At 34.1% G+C, this 22,768-nt stretch overlaps 1 protein-coding gene across 3 annotated transcripts in view; it reads left to right on the forward strand.

Annotated features, from left to right (window-relative positions):
- Nucleotides 1-22,768, forward strand: part of icln (chloride nucleotide-sensitive channel icln) — an 85,259-nt gene that overhangs the window by 55,113 nt on the left and 7,378 nt on the right. For 2 of the 3 annotated variants that reach the window (XM_090411105.1, XM_090411106.1), the window contains exon 6: nucleotides 744-860. In XM_090411105.1, the coding sequence (XP_090267231.1) occupies nucleotides 744-860 (117 nt within the window). Of the gene's footprint in view, nucleotides 1-743; nucleotides 861-10,046; nucleotides 10,109-22,768 lie in introns of all 3 variants that reach the window. The other variant, XR_016550125.1, reaches the window with a different exon arrangement.

The raw sequence follows: 22,768 nt of genomic DNA on the forward strand, positions 1-22,768 counted from the left end.
GGAAAGCCACTTGACTTGAATGCCTATAGACCTAAGTATTTTTACGATGCATTCAGATACACCTTTGTAAAGAATGGTGATGTTGACAGTCTCCTACCAAAAATGGAGGATTAGCTTGGTTGATGAGTAACTTGTTGAAACTATTAGAGACAGGAAGATTGATTTGATCAACTGTATTTTTTTGCATTATCAATGCCTCTGAATTGTATGATTGTAACATTATGCACAACCATTCAGTAGAGACAGCAAATGAATTTGGTAGAATAGTGCACGGAAAGAGAGAGAGAGAGAGAAAGTTTTTTTAACCAAAGATGATCAAAAAAGTGAATTCTAAGTTGGAAATTCTCTGAGAAACATGGTACATGCAAGCCAACATCTTTTGAGAATGAGAAAAGTGAGTTGAGTATTAATTGAAGAAGTTAGTTTCTATCAAGAAATGGTGCAGTTTAGTAAATTCTTGATAGAAGTAAACATTGTTGAGGTTGAAAGTAATGACCTGTATTTGTGAAATGGGTCATGAAGGTTTTGCAGTTCACATTTTCTCGCATTAATCCATTTCTCTTTGCTTCATCTTTCATCATTGTTGAAATTGGGAGGGGAACATGGAATATACAGTAGTGGATTTTTTTGCTAAACCATATACCTGATGAAATGACAGTTTTAAAGATAATTGCTGGTTATTCTGAAAAACTAATGTTTTTTGACTTAGGTATTTTATTTCTTATGAACTGTAATTCTTATAGAAGAAGAAGAAGGATGTTATGATGATGCTGAGGATGAAGAAGATGATGGAGGTGAATATGATGTTAGTGCAGCTGAGGGATATTATGGTGGTGGAGATAGTCCACGTGAGACAGCAGGTATTTGAGCTTAATAATCTTCATCTTTTCAAATGCTTGCAGTTTTAAATACATTCTATTTATATCAAACCTGATAAAATTTTTATGTATTCACTTACATTCAGTTAATCAGATCCATTCAGTGTGTAATATTTAGAATTACAGTGTAAAATTCAAGACAGTTATCAAAATCTCTAATGAGAAGGTGGAGGGACTTACCTTAATTGAACATCAAGCAAGTGAACATTCTTGTACATTGTTTTGAAAGTCTCCACATGCATTATGTTTACAATTTGATACACTTTTATGAGGTGAGGATTTTCAAATGTTCTGGATTTTTTTTTAACTGTGGAAATACATAGTATGCTGCAATGATTTGCTTCCTGTTGCATTGTACTGCCAGTCTTACAGACTTTCAACACATTTCTAAAATTTGTTAAAAAGTAAAAATGTTATGTTTTATGGAAAGCACAATAATATTTTCTGAATTTTATTTAATAAATCTATCTTTTATGGAAAGAACAATTCAGTTAAATTGTATTTATTAAATAAAATTAAGAAAATATCATTGTTCTTTCCATAAAAGATGATGTTCAATTTCCAGCATGCTGGTACATTTTCAAAGCATTGTTAATGCACTTTGTCAGCAATAGAGTCAGTGTGTAATAAGAAACAGTAAGTTGTGCTACTCAATTATGCATAATTACACCATTACAGGGATGGGGTCTCGCTTCTCTGTAAGCAGCCATTTTGCCCTTCAAAATCTCTCATACCTATGTTTGTTATGTTGTAATATATAAAGAGTTAAATGTCTTATCAAAATACCCTCTAGTACCCAGATGAAAAGGAAGTTAATGTTAATAATTAATTAAAAAGTTAATAAAAATGAAGTGAAGACACCTTATAGGATGTAAGTTCCTTTTTAGTAATAGTTTGAACCATTTTTGCAACAGTCTGAGCACTGTTTATTTTGTCATAGTCGTAATTGTTGAAGATTCTGGCTAACTCAGTGTATTATTGTTTATAGCATGAATCACTCTTATGAATAACCACCAACATCTAAGTCTTTCATTACGTTTGCATCACATAATTTAGTACAGCAAAACATATTCATATATTAGAACTTATCCTACATCTGCAGCCACTAAATCCCATATGGTAGACCAGGACAAGTGTCCATACTTACTTTTATTCTATGTTATGGATGGCTTGTCTAACATGATGACAGTTCATTAGTAATGAACTGTCATCATGTTATGCGAGGTGTGTGCTATTAAATAACAAGACTGGTTGCAAAAATGTGGTTTATTATTACAGTTGTACAACTTAATTGTTATCTGCTTCAGTAGTGCTGCTGTTTTCTCCTTTACCTCATCTGACTGAAAATGGGTGCCCTTCAATGTGGATTTCAACTTTGGAAAAAAAGGTAAAAGTCGCATGGAGCTGAGTAAGGTGGATGGTCCAACATTGGGATCTTCTTATCAGCCAGATACTGCTTTACAGACAGTGCACTGTGGGCTGGAGCGTTGTTCTTCCACAGATTGGGTCTTCTTCTTCCTCACTCGTTCTCTCAGCTTTGCTAGAGCCTCAAGGTAATCATGTCGGTTAACTGTCTGACCCTCTGGTAGCCATTCAACCATTACCACGCTATTGATATAAAAAAAAAAAAAAAAAAAAAAAAAAAACTGATCAGCATTGCCTTAAGCATTGACTTGCTTTTTTCATTCTCGGTGATGTGGGAGTTTTCCAGTGCATTGATTGTCTCTTTGTTTCTGGATTGTACTGGGAAATCCACATCTCATCACATGTGATGATCTTCTCCTGCAAGTCTGGCTCTGCTGTCAGCTGTTCCATGATGTCAGTGCAAATTTGTTTCCGGGCGTCTTTCTGCTCCTGACACAAGTTTTTGGGAACCATTTTGGTGCAGACTTTGTTCTTGTTCATTTGCTCATGCAAAATTTGTCATACAGTCTCCTTATCAATGTGCACCATGCCTGCTATCATCCGAATGCTTAATCGGCGATCGTTGCAGACAATTTGATTAATTTTCGTAATGTTTTGTTCGGCTGCTGCTGTGACAGGACGACCCAGTCGTTTGTTATCTTTAACACAACAGTTTCAAACACTCGGTCAGCAATTTCTTCAATTTGACAAGGAATTTGAGATTAATGCACTGCTCGAGTTTAACCTTAGACATTATTCCAGCAAAGCAACTTCACACATGTTTCTTTCATTACTGCCTACAGGCTAATTACGTGCGACAGCAAACAGTGCTTATCTCAACTACTTCTAGAACCTTCAAGGTCATTCACTGCACAAGCGCATCCTACTGCTACGAGTACATGATTCACAGCACACCTTGTCTCGTTATTTAATAACCACACCTCATATGTAACAAGCACTACATTTGATTACCATGGTTGAGTATTAAATGAAAAAAAAAAAAAAGTTTTCAAATGAGATGTATAATTTAGCTCGGCTGTTATCAAAATCCCCGTGAAAAAAGCCTGGTTTGTTATATGACGTTCTTAATTACCGTATTTTCCAGTGTATAAGACGCACTTTTTTACCTTAAAAATTCATCTTAAAAATGGGGTGCGTCTTATATAATGAAGGTAAAGATTGTTTCCTCTTTTCAAAGTCATACGCACTCCCTTTTATGTTCCAAGATCTTTGTAATTAGAAGAAACACACGTATAAACCACAGTGAAAATTATTTAATTGTAAATATTTCATCCTAAGTATCTTAGGACATCATCAGTACAGTATTTAAACAAAAATTAGGAATAACATACAGTTAGGGCACATGATTACAATAGAATCTCATGAAAACGTGCTAAAGTAGTACAAAAAAAAAAAAAAAAAACGTTAATTATTTAACACAGTTTTGTATGATAATTTCCCATACTTTAGGAATAGTAAGAACGTCGTTGCGGTTTAGGTTTGGTCTGTGTAGTAGGGCTTCAGAACTTTCTTTGTATGAACATCAAGACCACATTCGTCTTCTTAAACCACAGAAATCTGGCCTCTCTCAACACGGAATTGAAAATCCAAACCATAGGATCCATTGGGAAAAGGCTAAACTTTTACATAGATCTTTATTTAAACATGAACGTTTATACAAAGAAAGTTCTGAAGCCCTAGTACACAGACAAAACCTAAACCGCAACGACGTTCTTACTATTCCTAAAGTATGGGAAATTATCATACAAAACTGTGTTAAATAATTAACGTTTTTTTTTTTTTTTTTTTTTTTTTTTTTTTACTACTTTAGCATGTTATGCACATTTTCATGAGATTCTATTGTAATCATGCGCCCTAACTGTATGTTATTCCTAATTTTTGTTTAAATACTGTACTGATGATGTCCTAAGATACTTAGGATGAAATATTTACAATTAAATAATTTTCACTGTGGTTTATACGTGTGTTTCTTCTAATTATGAACGCACCACAGGTTTCGTTATTTAAAAAAGATCTTTGTAAGCGGTTAATGGTGCAATCAAATTGATGCGTGACCTTCATATGACTTCTAGCGCGTCATTGGCTAAGAACGGAGAGTCCCTATTCAAGTTTCATAATATCTTATCCGAGTAATCAGTTACCAATGTTTATCAGTATTGAGGTTGACGTATTGAGATATTTTGCGTTCAGTTTGATATTTCCCCGTAGATTTTAGTGATGAAAAAAAAAAAACAGGCAACATTCGTATTCTTCAAGTTACAAATTGCAGGTTGTAAAATATGCAGAAGAACATGGGAATAGGGAAGCTGAAAGACATTTTGGACCTCCACCTACAGAAAAAATGATTAGAACTTGGTGTGGTCAGAAGGAGATTTTGTACAATTTACGTAATGAAAAGCACGCGGAACGTGGAAAAATTGTGAAGTGGCCAGAACTAGAGACCGAAGTTTTGAAATGGGTGCAAGAAAATCGGCAAAATGGCATTGCCATTTCAACAAAAATGATTCATACACATGCAGTCAAAGTAGCCTGTGAGCGTAACATTGAAGATTTTAAAGATGGTGCGTCATGGTGTTACCGTTTCATGAAATGCAGTGGACTTTGTATGCGTACAAAAAAAAAAATCGGTCAAAAAATGCTTAAAGAATATGAAGACAAAATTATTTCTTTTCATAAATATGTGATTCAACATCAAAAAAATTACAATTTTGAAATGGTTTAAAGTTTAGGTTTTTTCCAGAAAATTGTATTTAATTTCTTGGGTGCGTCTTATACACCGGAAAATATGGTATATATTATGCATTACGTGCTATTAGATATGTGTTAGTCATTCAGGTACTTCTATTGCCATGCTTCATGTACACAGATGGAAATATAGTGGCAATTGTTAAGATTTGAGTGATCATTTGAATCATCTGTACCTGGAGCTGGACTTTTAACCGATGATTACATGCCTAGTTTTCTTCGAGGCTTCTGTAACACCATTTATTCCCAAAGAAAGTAGGACTAAAGGATGGAACTCCTTTAGCCCTAATGAATTTTTTGAAGATTGGTGGTTAGTTGAGCTCATAATTATCAATGAACAAGATTTTCAGGGTAGAACGGACAGAAGGCTACCTACTTACTATCATGTAGCCCTAAACACTAACATGTATATATTTTGCCTGAAATAATCTGAGTTCTGTGATCAATTTCTTTTTAAACTGCAGTGTTAAAATATCAAATTTCTTGGAGAGAAAAACCCAGCTTGCCTGTAGCAGAGATTAACTCAGGAGCCAGAGGAAGAAAGGCTACAAAAAATTCTATTAATAGTTAGTGTTTAAAACGTTAAATCCATGTTAAATGTTTAACATTTACCTGATGTCAGATAATGTAAATTATTTAAAAAAAAAAAAAAATTTTTAAATAATTTTTAGTTTTTGTGCACTTGATGATTTCTTATACTTTTATAGGCAAGGATTAAGAATTCGAATGACAGGAGAGGTTATGAGTAACCTCTCCTTTCATTTATTAAATATATATATACTGAGGAGGGGGGGGCTCTGGCTCCTATGGTGCCCCCCCAGTTTCGGACTGGTAGGCCGGTTCTTTATAAACCTCACTTTAATTATTCATAATCACGAAACGGATATAAAATATTTACCATATAATCAGTCATGACATGCACGTTATGCTAATTTCAATAATGAATACTAACACGTACTGTTCTAATGGTCGACAATGAGCTTGATTGTTGTAATCCTCAAACAATATATCGTACATATTTTTAAACAAAATAACAAATTGTCTCATGAACACATTATTGGATGTTTCAAAACAATGAAGAGACAAAAAACGTGACATAAAAACATTTCAAATTTTGGCTTATCTTTTTATATATATAGAGTGGATATATATATGTGTGTGTAGAAGATTGATTTATTCAGTTGATATACGTTTTTTAAAAATATTGAATGACTAGAAACCAAGAAAAATGAAAACAAAGTTTAATAGCACAACTAGTTTCAGCTTGTATCAGCCTTCTTCAGGTACACATTAAAAAAAAAAATAACCAGTAAAGCAGAGGAAATAATTGTAAACATCATGGAAAGTCAGTGTATATATATATTCAACGTTGAAGTATGCGCATTCAAAACTGTTCTCTTGTTGGCCTCATTGTTGGGCGTATGCATGCGTATAGCATCTCGCGAATGCCAGTATTTGATCGTAGCACAATGACAGTATGAAAGGTTGTAACTCAGGTTGTTGTTGAGATGTAGGGAGTTCAGAATGATTTCTTTTGATTCTATTATCTTTCTTTCTAATTCATCGTGGCAACAGAAAATGTTATTAGACTTGTCCCATAGGACTGTATTGCTAAGGTTTTTTCATTAGAATCGGCCGAGAACAGAACATGACTAGACAAAGCACTGGCACGTTCTCCTGTAACTGCCATCTCTCTCTTATGTTCTTCAATGCGTAGCTCGATCGATTTCTCTGTTTGGCCAAAGTATGATATATCACAGTTGCATGAAATCTGGTAAACACCGGGATATTTAAGATTGTGATGTCTAGGTTTCGGATGGCTCGTTAAGGAGTGGATTTTCGGAAGAGGCGTAAATAAAGTTCTTATGTTGTATTTCCTAAGAACCTTGGCCAATTTGGGTGAGACAGGGCTTATGTATGGTACAGAAATATTACCTTTCACCCTATTGCTCTTCATTATTGTGAGCAGGTGGATTTAATAGGAATTTGTCAATTGTTTTTGGTGAATAACCATTTGGTTGAAAAGTAGACCTGGGAAAATTGACTTCTTTATTAAGTTCTATCTCATCATCAAGAAGAGAGCAAGCACGATGTCCTAATGTAGAAATGATTCCAAACTTTTGAGGAGAATAATAATGGGATTGACCGTGTAGATATCTGTTGGTGTGGGTAGCTTTTCTTTAAATCGAAATTTTTAATTTCTCTGAGGAATGGGTCAGTTTGATGTCCAAAAAAGGAGGAGAACCATTAGCTTCAAACTCGGCCGTAAATTTTATGTTTGGATGTTGATTATTTAGATGTTCTAGGAAGTTCAGGAGAGATTCATGGCCATGGCTCCAAATCAGGAAAATGTCATCAATATATCTTTTCCAAATTCTTGGTTTTAAAGGATAAGAAGAGATGGCTTTAACTTCCAGATCTTCTAAATAGATGTTCGCAAGTACAGGTGACAACAGATTACCCATTGCAAGGTCATAATTTTGTTATAAATGGTGTAAATGTCCTGAAACTTAAAGTATCCCGAGTGGATGCAATAGATAATTTATCTTTGAATAATACAAGAACTTCGTCTGTAGGAACATTGCTAAATAAGGAACACACATATATATATATATATATATATATATATATATATATATATATGCACAGTATTTCAGTCAGGTAATGTGGTATCAAAGATATTGATACCAGATTACCAGAGATACTGATGACACACACACACAAAGTTTCACAGTTGCCAAACTCATTAAATAATATTCGAGTAGCTGGTCTTTAACAATCAATTACTACCTACCTAAATTTGAATGTAAAATTAAGCATGCTACACTTACATACATTAATTCTTGGAAAAGGTAGGCAGGAGCTACATGTGGCTAAATGTTAATGATGAATGTTGAGGAAAGCCAGTAACAATTTTATGAAGAGATTTGGGCAAGTTCACAGTTTTAACCTTCATAGCATAGCTTATTTTGTTATCAGAACTGTACCAGATCTCAGTGGACAGAGATGTACACAAATTCATATTTCTTATAATTGCCTCACTCTTCTACAAGTTGGTACAAATTTATCCATGTTTTACCCAACAACAAAGACCTCCATATCACTACTCTTTTTGTGTCAAGAAAATTACCTCGTTTAAATCAGCATGTAAAGGTGAAAGAACATCACTGCTCTTTCTTTGTGACAAGAAAATAACCTCTTTGAAATTAGCATAAAGAAAGTGAAAGAGTAGAAGGAAGATAGAAAACTACTAGGAAGGGAAAGAAAAACAGGGCAGGTGCATATGACATTGCAGTTAATTCTCGGCTCTAAGGCTCTCATTTTCACTTTCTTCTCAAAAATACTTGTATATTTTAATCTGTTCACATCTGAAAAATGCTCCATAATTCAGTCAGTGTCAACAATGACCTTTGTTTGGAAAACCCTATTGTTCAAATCCCATATAGAATTTGAAGAACCTTTATCAGGGCTTTTCAGCTGAATTTGAATTAGGTGGTCTCATATGGAGGTAGAAAGCATTTTTCTCTCAGAAACTCATGTTTTTGATACCACAAAAACACGTGCAATTAACAGACATGATACACTGGCCTCGTAGTCTGAGTTGTTTCAGCCATTAATCCAAAACCAACCAGTCTGGAAAATGTTCAATATTTGATTATTTTTAAATGCTTTCTTATACAATAAACAGTTGCTATAAACATTCGTTTAGTTAATATGCCTGTTGTGTATTTGTGAATTTAAGCATGTGTTTATAATGAACAAGTTATTTAATGACTTGTCTGTGTCCAGAATGAAATTTAGCAAATGTTGTGGCTAGCTTTCCCCCCCCCCTCCCTTTTTTTTTTTTTTTTTTTTTTTTTTCTCCTCAATTTTCTCAAAATGTATCCATAACTCTGAGTTTTATTCCCTGCTTGTTTGGATTTCCAACAAGAACCACCAGTTTTTCATTTTTCTCCCCCCTCTATGCCATTGCCCTTTTTAATGACACTTTGATTAAAAAGGGTCCTTACTGAGATCATAAACACAAATAAGTCACATTTCCAATTTTTGCTGATATCACTACTTAAAATGGCATACCATTCATAAACACTTTTTTTATCTTCATGTTTAGTATTAAATACTGTATCTTTTTCTTTCTTTGATCCTTACTACATGAAAAAATTGTCCTATGTCCATGAAGAAATTATCCTTTAGAAGGATCACACCTTTGAAACAATTATATTTTTTCACTTTTTTTCATGTGAAAAATTAATCTATTTCTTTTGTTGACCCTAAGCAAATGGCATCCTTCAGATTCTTAGATTTAAGTAAACTGCTCTAATATTTAATACATTTATAATTTTCTTTCTTTTGAATCCTATTTGAATCACCAAATGTTTATTGTTTATGATTTGTATTTTTTTATGGGCAGTTTATTGCTGCTGTAATGTAAAGTAATTGCACTTATAAAAAATTTCAGAATTTTGTATTCTCATTCACTTTTTTTTTTAGCCAGTTGTGTATTTGTATTGTTGTTTGACTTACAGAAGGCTGTGTAAAAACTTTTTAGTAACAAACACCTGTGTTTTTAATTAGTAATAACAGCACTACAGTGCTTGTCTGATATCTTTCTTTTGTATTAACAGTTTATAGAAATTGGACATTTCAAACATTATTTGTATAGTCATTGTCACTGGTTTGAATGTTTCCCCATACTAAAAGTATATAAAGCCAAGACTTATCATATTTGATATTCCTTGTAACTAACAAGCAGTTTCACAGTAGTGTGTGCTCTTTGTAAATTTATTGCTGTTTATCTCAGCCATTGGTATAGAAATATCCATTTTCTATGTTACTATTACTCTTTTCAAACCTCCACATAACTTATTTATCTCTTTTTACAGTGATCTACTTATTGGAATAGTCATATCACATTTCTAATGTTTTGCATATTCTCTTTGCTAAGAGTAAATTTCTGTTAAGTGATTCCTTATATATCATTTATTTTTGTTTTTTCAGATAGATAATATGTGATACCTTTTCTTCAATCTTCAGCTACAGTTCCAGTATTTTCTTCCTTGGTCAGTAATTTTTTACCTATTTCATGTCTTCAGAAAAATGAAACTGAAAATTACTACAGTAATTTAGAAAATATCCAGACACATCAGTACTACCTGAAATATATCAGATAACTGGAAATTTGGATGTTTATTAATAGAAGGGCATTTCCCTACAAAACACAAACCATTTGCATTTTACTTGTTGCTCTCATGAAGATTCATTATCAGAAAATGTCATTTATATATATATATTTTTTATATTGATTGTGATTTCCATGTGTAGAAGGCTAAACCATTCTATAACATAAAATTATGAATATATGTAAAATTCAAAAAAAAAAAAAGAAATGAAATGAAAGAAGAAAATGCAAACTCCTGATTCTAACAAAAATACTCATGGCATATTAAAACCATTTAGCATTTGTTTTGTTTGTTTGCCTTTCCTTGGGATTAGATTGATGAGATTTTGAATTATATTCATTCTCAAATTATATATAGTGGTCAACTATTAATTAATTTTCATCGCATTTGTGGAATTGCATAATCAAAAACAACATATCATACATATAGCAATCATGGTGATGCCTTAACTTTCTGCTCACAATTCTGATTTTTTTTTTTTTTTTTTAATCATTAAAGTGAGGTAGGATGCTGCTTTATATATACAGGTATCCCTTGCTTAACGGGGTTTTGCTTAAAGCGGATTTGATTATAGCGCCAAAATTAATTGCGGCAATCCCTTGATATACGCAGCAAGAGTTTTGATTAAAGCGCTTTTAAATTTGCCATGCAAAATCATGCTCATGCCGCGAGGCTGCTAGCCGCGTGGTCATCCAAATTCTCTTAATGATCTGTGTGAGAATGTGAAAGTTTTATTTTTCCTACCAAATACAACATCATTGCTATAACCCATGGACATGGGCATCATTGCAACTTTCAAAGCCTATTTTCTTAAAAAGCAATTCTCAAAGGCAGTAGAAACAACAATGGGAGAAAATGCGATTACGCTCCACGAATTTTGGAAAAAAATTTAACATTAAACACGCAATTGAGAACATTCGTGACTCGTGGGAGCAAGTGTCTTCTAGTTGCACAAAAGCTGTTTGGGAAAACCTTCTGCCAGAATGAGCTAATAACTTAGGTTGTTTTCAAAATCCTGTGAACAGCGTGGTCAAAGAAATCATTGCAATTGGTGAAGACCTCGGTTTTGCTGGTGTTGAAGCAGCAGATGTTAAAGAATTATTGGATTCAAAAGATTTCAGTGACAACGATCTTCTTGAAATTGAACAATGCACATATGTAAACGACGAACAAATGAAATGTGAAGATGAGGTTCCAAAGGAAATAAGTCAAAGAACTGGATGGAATATTTCGCAGTTTAGAATTGCTTAAACAGCAAGTAATGGATATGGATCCAGATGTTAATCGAAGAATGCTTCTTTGCCGAGGTCTAGAGAGTCATTTTGCTTGTTATCGTAGAATTTATGCCGATAAGAAAAAAACTGTCTAAACGACTCTTTATAACTTCTTTTGATTAAAAAAAATTGCAGTAACTAATATAGGTACAAGTATTTAATAAACATTTACTTTGCATTCATTTTTTATTTCCTAAAAGAGTACCATATAAAACGAACTATTAGTACAGTAATCGATCAGGGATGACTTGTACTTTTTAACATTGATTATTAGATTTGATTAATGCGATTTTGATATACGCGGTGACATTGAGGGATTAATTAATCGCGTTAATCAAGGGATACCTGTATGTTTTTTTTTGTTTTTTTTTTTCTGTGAATTTGCTATCTTAGTGTCAAGAACAAATATAATTAACTGAAACATTAATAATTTCACAGTATATAAGCTTTTTGTTTTCACTTGGTGTAAAATATAAATATAGTCAAGCATCATAAAAGGCTACTGTATTTGCATGGTGGTGGTGGTGGGGGGGGGTAATGACTGCAAGCTAGTAGTAACAGTAGCTATTTCAAAATAGCTCTCATAACATTTTTCTTTTTTGTTTCATTTTTCTTTTGACACAGAAGACAGATTAATAGGCTTTATTATTTCATATGAACAAATAATACTGAATGTAAACCAACATTAAAGTTTTTTTTTTTTTATCTGATCCACAAAGGCCACAAGACCTATAGCAGAATAGTGCCATGTGTGTAGGCGAGAGGAATAGAAGAAATGAGTCTTCACATTTTGCTTGAATAGCTAAGGGTTGTAATCTTTGTGGAAGGCAGAGTTGGAGAGACTGTTCCAAAGGACAGAAGTAGATGGTATAAAAGAGGAGGCAGTGAAGTTGGTTTGGTGAGTTTTTTCTTTCAGAACATTCTTTTAAAAAAAAGATCAAATGATTTAGTATCAACTATGAGTCCCTGGCATATTTTGAGAATAGTGATTTTATTCACTAACCATTTGCCATATTGGTAATATTGTAACCAAGTGATAAGCCTAGTTTTCACTGTGAAACTAAAATTGTGTGGCGGTGCTTCAGAGTCAAAACTATAAATCTGGGAGGAGACCGCTGCGTTGCCATTTAAGGAATGCAGAGAACTGACTGAGGCTTTTGACCTAGATCGATTGTCCAATTCTCACCTTCTCGTGGTGCACCCTGTTAGGCATCTTCCTTGTTATATCCAGGTAGATATAACAAGGAAGTTGTTATATCTACCTGGAATCTAAATCCCAATCAATACCCAATACAATGTTTGTTATTTAGCAAACCAAATTGTATTATTATTGGCTTAAACTACATTGCAAAATGATGATACAACATGACAGAATTTCATGCCAGCTGGGGTGTTGCTTGGTTAAACAATTCCCCCTCCCACATACACACACCTGTTTTCATCAGAGAACCAGGGTGAACAGCAAAAAGTCAGCTGCTGGAACAAATCCCACAACACACATCCCAATTCAACATCAACAGAGTTCAAGGTTGGTACTATCAATGTAAGAAACATTAATGGAAAAGAAATGGAACTAGCAGGAGAACTGGAACTGAAGACTGAAACAAAGAAGACAAAAACAGGAGAGATCTTTCTAAGTGTCAAATACAAAATGTTATATTCAGGCAGCAACAATCAGGGAAGAGAGGGAGTAGCCGTAGTATTCAACACTAAATATGAGGATAATCTTGAATGTCAGGCAGGTAGTGACGTGAGCAAATATCAGAATGGGGAACTGGACAATGAGACTTATTTGTGCTTATGGTCCCACACAAAGTTCTATCAAGGAAGAAATGGAGGGAATTTTTGAGGCATTAGAGAAGGCAGCTAGCTCAATGAAAAAGGAAAAGTTGGTCGTTGTTGGAGATCTAAACAGCAGAGCTGGAAATGATTACCAGACATATAGAAATGTTTTGGGAAATTTTGGAGAAAAGAGCAAAGCTAATAATGATGGTAATGCCTGCTGGGTTTCTGTTCAGGACATGGATTGGCTATTACTAACAGTATATGCCAACTTAAAAATGTGCACAAAGTCTCATTGACTATGTTATAGTTGATAGCGATGTTTTCCCACTGATTCATGGAAAGAGTATACAAAAGGATTTGAAATAAGAAGTAATTAGTATTTAGTTTTGAGCAGAATAAAATTGAATTTCATATTGACAAGAAGCATATATAAAGTATGTGTGCACGGTTAGCCTAGTAGCTGTGGGCTTTGCAATCATATGCCTGGGGAAGGAGTGTCCTGGGTTCGATTCCCATCGATGACATGTGGAACTGAAGGATCTTCCTCAGCCATAGCCAAGTTAGCCGGTCTTGGGCATGGACAGTTGTTTCTTCCCCCAGTTTATCCTGGGGTTTTTCATCCTGCAAAGCAGGCAAACCAGCCTTGAGAATTCAACACCACTACGGACATAGGATACACCGGGACGTAGGACTGGCCACCTTATCCTGCGAACGGTTTAGGTCCGATGATTAATAAACCCTCGACACCGAAAGGTAAAAGAGGGAAAAGGAAGATGAGTATATAAGGTTTTAAAACGAATCATAGTTGAGCAGCTTGCAGAGGTGAACTGTAGGCTGAAATACACAAATATCATTGAAGAAAAAATGAGAGTTTCAAAACAAGAGCCAAACCTTGAAGATTCGGTGGCAAATCATGAAGAAAACATGGATTGATTCAGCCAGAGAGACATGTGGTGAGGTTGTCTGTAAGGATAGAAAAATTAGAACTCCATGGTGGACTCAGGAAATTAGAGGCAGTGAAGGAAAAGAAGAAAGCATATAGAAATTTTCTGGCGAATAAGTCAGATTGTGTTCTTAGGAAATAGAGAAAAATGTAAGACTGCAAAGCACTGTGTAAAACTAGGTAAACAAGTTATGGGAAGACTTGAGTAAGAACATAGAAAATAAATTAAAAGAAACACATGTATTAACCACAGTGAAAATTTATTTAATTGTAAATATTTCATCCTCAGTATCTTAGGACATCATCAGTACAGTAGTTTAAAACAATAATAGGAATAACATACAGTTAGGGCGCATGATTACAATAGAACCTCATTAAACGTGCGTAACGTGTTACGGGGGGGGGGGTTAATTTATTCAACACAATTTTGTATGACAATTTCCCATACTTTAGGAATAGTGAGAACGTCGTTGTTTAAGTTTGGTCTGTGTAGTAGAGCTTCAGAACTTTCTTTGTATAGACGTTCATGTTTATATAAAGATCTATGTAAAAGTTTAGACTTTTCCCAATGGATCCTATGGTTTGGATTTTCAATTTTGTGTTGAGAGAGGCCAGATTTCTGTGGTTTAAAAAGACGAATGTGGTCTTGATGTTCCGAGATGCATTTCTGAACAAACCTACCTGTCTGTCCAAAGTAAGACAATTTGTATGAGCGTGGAATTTCATAAACGCCAGGCAACATCAAAGGTGAGAGTTTGTCCTTAGGGGAAGGTAACAAGTTGTAAATTTTATTTTGCAAACTTAAACCGCAACAACGTTCTTACTATTCCTAAAGTATGGGAAATTGTCATACAAAATTGTATTAAATAATTTTTTTTTTTTTCTGTAACACTTTATGCACGTTTAATGAGATTCTATTGTAATCATGTGCCCTAACTGTATATTATTACTATTATTGTTTTAAACTACTGTACTGATGTCCTAAGATACTTAGGATGAAATATTTACGATTAAATAATTGTAAATATTTGCAAGTGATGTGAAGCTTTGTCCACCTTTGCTACGAGTTGCTCTCAGTCCTGAAGATACTTCAGGCGCAAACTTTGTTTGCTTACACTTGGATAAAGGATTAAACTAAATATATAATTTAAAGATATTTTCAGTTTTCATGTCACCTTTATCATCTCTAAATATCTGGAGTTATTACTTTGATAGATGCTAAATGAAACAAGAAGTGTCAGCATGATGGTAGTAATACATATATACATACTTAAAGTAGAAAATGTTGTCAAAAACCTGAAATGTGGAAAGGCAGATAGATGAAATTCGGCCAGAAATGCTCAGATATGGGTATAAAAATTTTACAGTAGCTGCATTGCATAATTCAGAAATCCTTGTTGATTTGGAAAAGTCATATAACAAGGTGCCAAAAGGAAAGCTTTTGAAAACACTACAGTTGTATTGTGTAAATGGTACATTATATTAAGCAATACATAGCCACTATTTAAGCTGTAAGTCAGCATTTAGACTTGAAGGAAGTACAGGAAGATGGTTTGAAGTAATATCAGGTGTGTAACAAGGTTGCACATTATCTCCACTGTTATTCATTATCTATATGGATCATTAATATTATCAAGGGAGATTTTATTGAATCTGATATCAAAATTGGTGATGTTAATTTTAACTCTTTCCTTTATGCAGATGATGTTAATCTTCTGAATAAATCTAGTACAAGTCTACATGATTCCCTGATTAAATTGAATAACTGTTGTAATAAATTGGTATGAAAATCAGCAATAAAAAGACGAAGAGAATGAAAATAGGCAGAAACATTGAAAACATCAACTGTATCCTGAATGGTGAACTTATAGAAGAAGCAAAACGTTTAAGCTATTTAGGCACAATTTTTAGTGAAGATAAATTAAATATTGAAAAAGACAACAGAATTAGTAAAGCTGGTATGGTCGGAAGTCAACTGAATAAATTTATATGGAATAAGAAAGAAATTAGTCAAAACAACACTAAATCAGCTGTATACTGTGTTCAAATCAATTTTAACTTATGGATCTGAGAGCTGGGTTAGAAATAACACTTGATCAAAGACTGGAGACCTCTGATATGCGAGTTCTGCGAAAGATTAGTGGTGTGAACAGATGGCATCAATCACAGTATCACATTAAAAATGAGGATATTAGGAAAGAACTTGATATTATAAGCATCCAGGAATGTGTTAGCAGAGCTAATCACTTAAACAGAATGGCAGAGGAAGAATTAACAAAACAAGTCTTTTTTGTCGAGTTGGCAGGGAAAAGACCCAGAGGAAGACCAAGATTAAATGGATTCATTACAGTAGAAGGTGCCTTAAAAGACAGGAGTATATGATCTGATAATATTGGAATATTGACAGATAACAGATTAATTTTGATGAAAATTGTTGATCAGAAGTAAGTAATAGTGTAAATTTTTCATGTAGTACAGTAGAATCCGCTTATTGTGATCGCAGATAATATTATCAATCAGCTATTGTTATCAAAATCAGTCGGTCCCAGAACACATTATTTAAAATGAATTAAAAATAATCCGTCTATTATAATCAAAGTTTTGTTATCAGAATCCACGAATGTTTAGCCTTTTGCATCTCAGAATTTTAAGAAATAAGGGTTAATCAGAAAAAAATTTGACAAAGAACATTTGTCGAAATCTGACTTTTTTGTTAATCTTATGTAAATATTATATCTTCCAGGCAAATGCAGGGGGGTTGTATAAATAATTTTGATTTTTTGAGTTTATTTTCGTGCTCTCTTTCAGTAAGTGAATTTGACTTTGAGTGCTCGTTAAAACAGCCCTTAGCATTATGGCCAGAAGCAAGTAAAAAACGTAAAGATTTACCTTTTCAAGAAAAGCGAAGAATTTTGAAGTGTTATGATAAGTTGCACAAAATGAGTCAGCATAGTGCAGCTGTACATTTAAAAATTTCACAACCACTCTTGTGTAAGATCTTAAAAAACAGATCAAACATTGAGACTTCAGCTCTTACTAGTGAGAACATGGATAGGAAAAGAGGCAGATCTAGTAAGGATACTCCTTTGATGCGTCAAAAAGCAGAACTCACAAAAACAATGGGCAAAGAAAATTTCGCTGCAACTGATGGATGGTTTATCAGGTGGAAAAAAGTGAGAGAATATTGTGTACAAGCATATTCATGGTGAAGAAAAAGTGCTGATTTTTTATCAGCTAATGTGTGGATTAAGACTGAGTGGGCAAAAATTATTGCTGAATCTTCTCCCGATAATATTTTCAATGCAGACGAAACAGGACTCTATTTTCATGTAATGACTGAGCATACTTATTTGTATAAAAATGAAAGTACTAAAGGATTTAAATCTTCAAAAGCACAAGTGACAGTTCTTTGTTGTGCTAATATGAAAGGTGAGAAACGAGAACTCCTAGTGATTGGAAAAAGTAAAAATTGTTGGTGTTTTAAAGGTGTCAAATGTTTGCCTGTTGACTACTGTTCTAGTGCAAATGCTTGGATGATTAATGACATTTTCAACAATTGCTTAGTTAAGTGGGATTTTAAATTAAAGTGAAAAATTGCCTTGTTAGTAGACAACTGCACTGCACACACAAACAATTTATTGTTAAAAAACATCAAAGTAATCTTCTTGCGTTCGAACATTACATCGTTAATTCAACCATGTGACCAAGGCATCATACGAGCTTTTAAAGCTTATTATTGCAGGGAAGTTCGTGCGAGAATTATAGTTGAACGCGATTATATAAAAGATCAATCTGATGCAAGTGCAATTACAAAAAATGATTTCCCTTTTTGATGCATTGTGTTTGATAGCAATGTCATGGAAGCAAGTCTCAGAGAAGACTATCGGAAACTGCTTCCAAAAAGGTGGATTTTTTTAAGACTAACTCTGAAACTAAACTTCTTCTGAAGAATTTGAACATCTTGCAAATGAAATTTTTGATAACACCCCAGGCGGTATGTCAAAAGAAGAATTTGAAAATTGGTTGGATATTAATAACAATGTCGAAGTGGTGGCTACAATGACAGTGTCGGAAATACGTCAAGCTGCTTCCAATTAGAACTTTAAACTAATAGAAGAAAGTGAACCTAATACAAGTAAAGAACAAATTTTAAAGGCTCCTCCAACCATTGCCCAGATGCAAGAAGCTCTATGAATACTTCGTTGCAGTGTGCAACATAGAGTAACAAACTTCGAAAGGTATTATGAGGATGAGCAATTTATTCATGAACTGCTATATTCAAAAACACAACAGACCACACTAGATAAGTTTTTAAAATAATTTTATGTTGTTGCTTATTAAAAATTTTTTATAACAATAAATTGAAATAAATGATGCAGTTTTTTATATCCTTTGCTTAATGTTATCAGCCGGTTATTGTTATCGAAAAGCGAATATCCCAAAGTGATCACACAGCAGCGTCTACTGTACTATAATAATTATTTTGTATATCCCCTGAGGGTATATATATATTAGGAATTTGATATGATGATTAATGAAAATGGTTTCAGAGGATAAACTATCCTTTGTACTGTTATTTGCCTACTAAACATAAATTATTATTATTATTATCATCATCAAATTCCTGACATGTACCCTCAAGGGGTGTACAGGATATGATAGTACTATGTGAAAAATTGACATCATTACTAACTTCCTATCTACAATTTTCCTCCAAATCAGTCTGTTACTTATCAAGACTCCAATATTATCATTATCAGATCTTATATTTCTATCGTCTAAGGCACATTGTCCCGTATCAATCCACCTATATCTTGGTCTTCCTCTGGGTCGTTTTCCCGCCAACCTGGCAGAGAACACTTGTTTTGCTAATCTTTCCTTGCCCATTCTGTTTAAGCGACCATACCACCTGAGATTAGCTCTGCTAATGCATTCCTGGATGCTTACAATGTCAAGTTCTTTCCCAATATCCTCGTTTTTAATATGATATTGCCATTGATGCCATCTATTCACCCCTCTAATCTTTCTCAGGACTCATATCTGCGGTCTTTAGCCTTTGGTCAAGTGTTTTACTTCTGACCCAGCTCTCAGATCCATAAGTTAAAACTGGTTTGAACACTGACTTGTATACAGCTAATTTAGTGTTCCAACTAATTTCTCTCTTATTCCATATGAATTTATTCAATTGACTTCCTACCATGCCAGCTTTGTTGATTCTACTGTGTATTTCCATATTTAATTTACCATCTTCAGTAAAAATCGTGCCTAAGTAGATTAAATGTTTTACTTGTTCCACAGGTTCTCCGTTCACAACACAGTTGACATTTTCAACGATTCTACCTATTTCATTGTCTTTTTATTGCTGACCATCATACCATACCTATTACAACAGTTATTCAATTTAGTCAGGGAATCTTGCACACTTGTAGAGGATTTATTTAGAAGTATAACATCGTCCGCATAAAGCAAAGAGCTGACATTAACATCTCCAATTCTGATATCATGTTTAATACCACTTTCCTTCATAATGTGATCCATATAGATAATGAATAACAGAGGGGATAACATACATCTTTCCTCTCACACCAGATTTAACATTAAACCATCTTCCTGTACTTCCTTCGTTCTAACTGCAAGTATTGCTTGATATAATGTCCCATTGACACCATATAACTGTAGCGTATTGAATAGCTTTTCTCTTAGCACCTTGTCATGTGCCTTTTCCAGATCGACAAAACTTAAATACAGATCTTTGTTATATTCCCATGCTTTCTCAACTATTTGTTGTAAAGTGAAGATCTGATCCTGACAGCCTCTATTTGACCTGAATCCAGCTTTTTCTTCACCAAGCTTTTCTTCCACAATTCTTCTCAACCGTTTCTCAAGTATGCTTGCATAAATCTTGCCAGGAACACTCACTAGGGAAATATCTCTAATTCTCACATTCAGTTTTATTTCCCTTTTTATATATGGGTACTATGAGAGCCCTACTCCAATCATCGCGATTTTGTCCCTTTGTCCAGGCTCTCTGAACTATGCAGTGCAGCCACTGTAAGACTTTTATACCACCATATTTCAGCATTTCTGGTCAAATATCATCTACTCCTGCTGCCTTTCCACATTTGCCCTTGATGGCTTTTTCTACTTCAAGTGTGGATATGTATTCCTGACTGTATGCCTGTTGAGTGTTTTTTTTATCACTGGGCTATCACTGCTTGTTTTATTTAGCAATTTTTCGAAGTAATTACTCCATACTTCAAGGAAATCTTTTTCTCCTGTTTTCATGTAACATTTATCATCTCTAACTCCTTTTACAGCACTCATTCCTCCATTTCTAAGCTTCTTCAACAACCTCCAGAATATCTTACCACCTTCTTGATATTTATTTTCTATGTTCTTGCCAAAGTCCTCCCATGACTTTTGTTTAGCTAGTTTTATGCAGTATTTAGCTTTCTTACATTTGTCTCTGTATTCTCTAAGAGCACAAGCTGACTTGTTTGCCAGGAACTTTTGATATGCTTTCTTCTTTTCCTTCGCTGCCTCTTCCTGTGTCCCCCATGGAGTTCTGATTTTTCTATCCTTATAGACAACCTCACCACATGCCTGTCTGGCTGAATCAATCAGGGTTTTCTTCAAGGCTTGCCACTGAATCTCCAAGGTTTGGTTCCTGTTCTCAGGAACCAAACCTTGTCAAACCTTCCCAAACTCTCTTTTTTTTTTCAATAATCTTTGTGTATTTTAGTTTACAGTTCACATCCGAGAGCTGCTCAACTTTTATTCGCTTCAAAACTTTCTTACATGTTATTCTTTTCAATATGAAATTCAATTTTATCCTGCTCAAGACTAAATAGTGATCGCTTCCAATTTCAAATCCTCTGTACACTGTGGTGTCCTGCACCAGGGAGAAAACGTCACTATCAACAATAACATAGTCAATGAGACTTTTCTTATTCCTTGCATCTTCTCTTCATGTGAATTTGTGCACATTTTTTTGTTGGAACATGGTGTTAATAATAACTCAAGAACTAAGTTCAAGACTGAATAGTAATCGCTTCCAATTTCAAATCCTCTGTACACTCTGGTGTCCTGCACCAGGGAGAAAACATCACTATCAACAATAACATAGTCAATGAGACTTTTTTTTATTCCTTGCTTCTTTTCTTCATGTGAATTTGTGCACATTTTTATGTTGGAACATGGTGTTAGTAATAACCAGTCCATGCCCTGAGCAGAAATCCAACAGGTATTTGCCATTATTATTGGATTTGCTCTTTTCTCCAAATTTTCCCAAAATATTTTGTATGTGTGACAATCATTTCCTACTCTGCTATTTAGATCCGCAACAAGGACCAACTTTTCCTTTTTCATTGTATCAGTTGCTTTTTCTGAAACATCAAAAAATTCCTCCACTTCTACCTTAGTAGAACCTTCTGTGGGACTATAGGTACAAATAATTCTCATTGTCCAATTCCTCATTCTGATATTTGCTCACATCGCTCTTCTTGAAACTGCCTGCCATTCAAGGAGATTAGCCTCGTATTTTGTGTTGAATACTATGGCTACTTCTTCTTTTCCTTGATTGTCATTTCCTGAATATCATTTTGTTTAAATTAAGGGGATATTAAATCCCTCATTGTTTTAGAACCGTATAAGAAACTCAAAAATTGGAATCGGAGAGTTTCATGCCGAATATAGTAAACTATAAAAGTATAACGGTGATTACTAGCATGAGCTAATGCAAGTGATCCTAGTACGTAGTACAATACTGGGCAACTCACAGCAAAGGTGGTAAAGTTCTGATCGCTATTCTTAGGTATTTTCCATAATATAAAAACACATTTCCTAGGAAATGTATGCTGTTATTACATTATGCTGACTTATTTGCCAGGAACTTTTGATATGCTGTCTTCTTTTCCTTCACTGCCTCTTCCTGTGTCCACCATGGAGTACTTATTTTTTTATCCTTACAGACAACCTCACCACATGCCTCTCTGGCTGACCATATCCCCTTAATTTAAATAATGTTTATATTGCCAAAATGAAGCCTATTGGCTCTTTATATCTAAGTAACTTAATGGGTGCACCTGTTTGACAACTCGTATAGCAGAGTATATAAGTTCTTTTCGCTATACCCTTTGGTATTAATTTGGTCTAGCTACTCACTGATGAAGCCTCAAAAAAGGCTGAAACCGGTCTGGCTAGTGACCTCCCACCATAATGTAATAACAGCATACATTTCCTAGGAAATGTGTTTTTACATTATGGAAAATACCTAAGAATAGCGATCAGAACTTTACCACCATTGCTGCGAGTTGCCTGGTATTGTACTACATACTAGGATCACTTGCATTAGCTCACGCTAGTAATCGCCGATACTTTTATAGTTTACTATATTCGGCATGAAACTCTCTGATTCCAATCTTTGAGTTTCTTATTTGGTTTTAAAACAATGTGGGATTTAATATTCCCTTAATTTAAATGTTTAATCGCCGAAATGAAGCCTATTGGCTCTTTATATTTAAATAACATTTTGTATTT

This window comes from Typopeltis vanoorti, chromosome 21 (genome assembly GCF_054136105.1).
Source record: "Typopeltis vanoorti isolate ZY-2024b chromosome 21, IOZ_Tvanoo_1.0, whole genome shotgun sequence".
Lineage (NCBI taxonomy): Eukaryota > Metazoa > Arthropoda > Arachnida > Uropygi > Thelyphonidae > Typopeltis > Typopeltis vanoorti.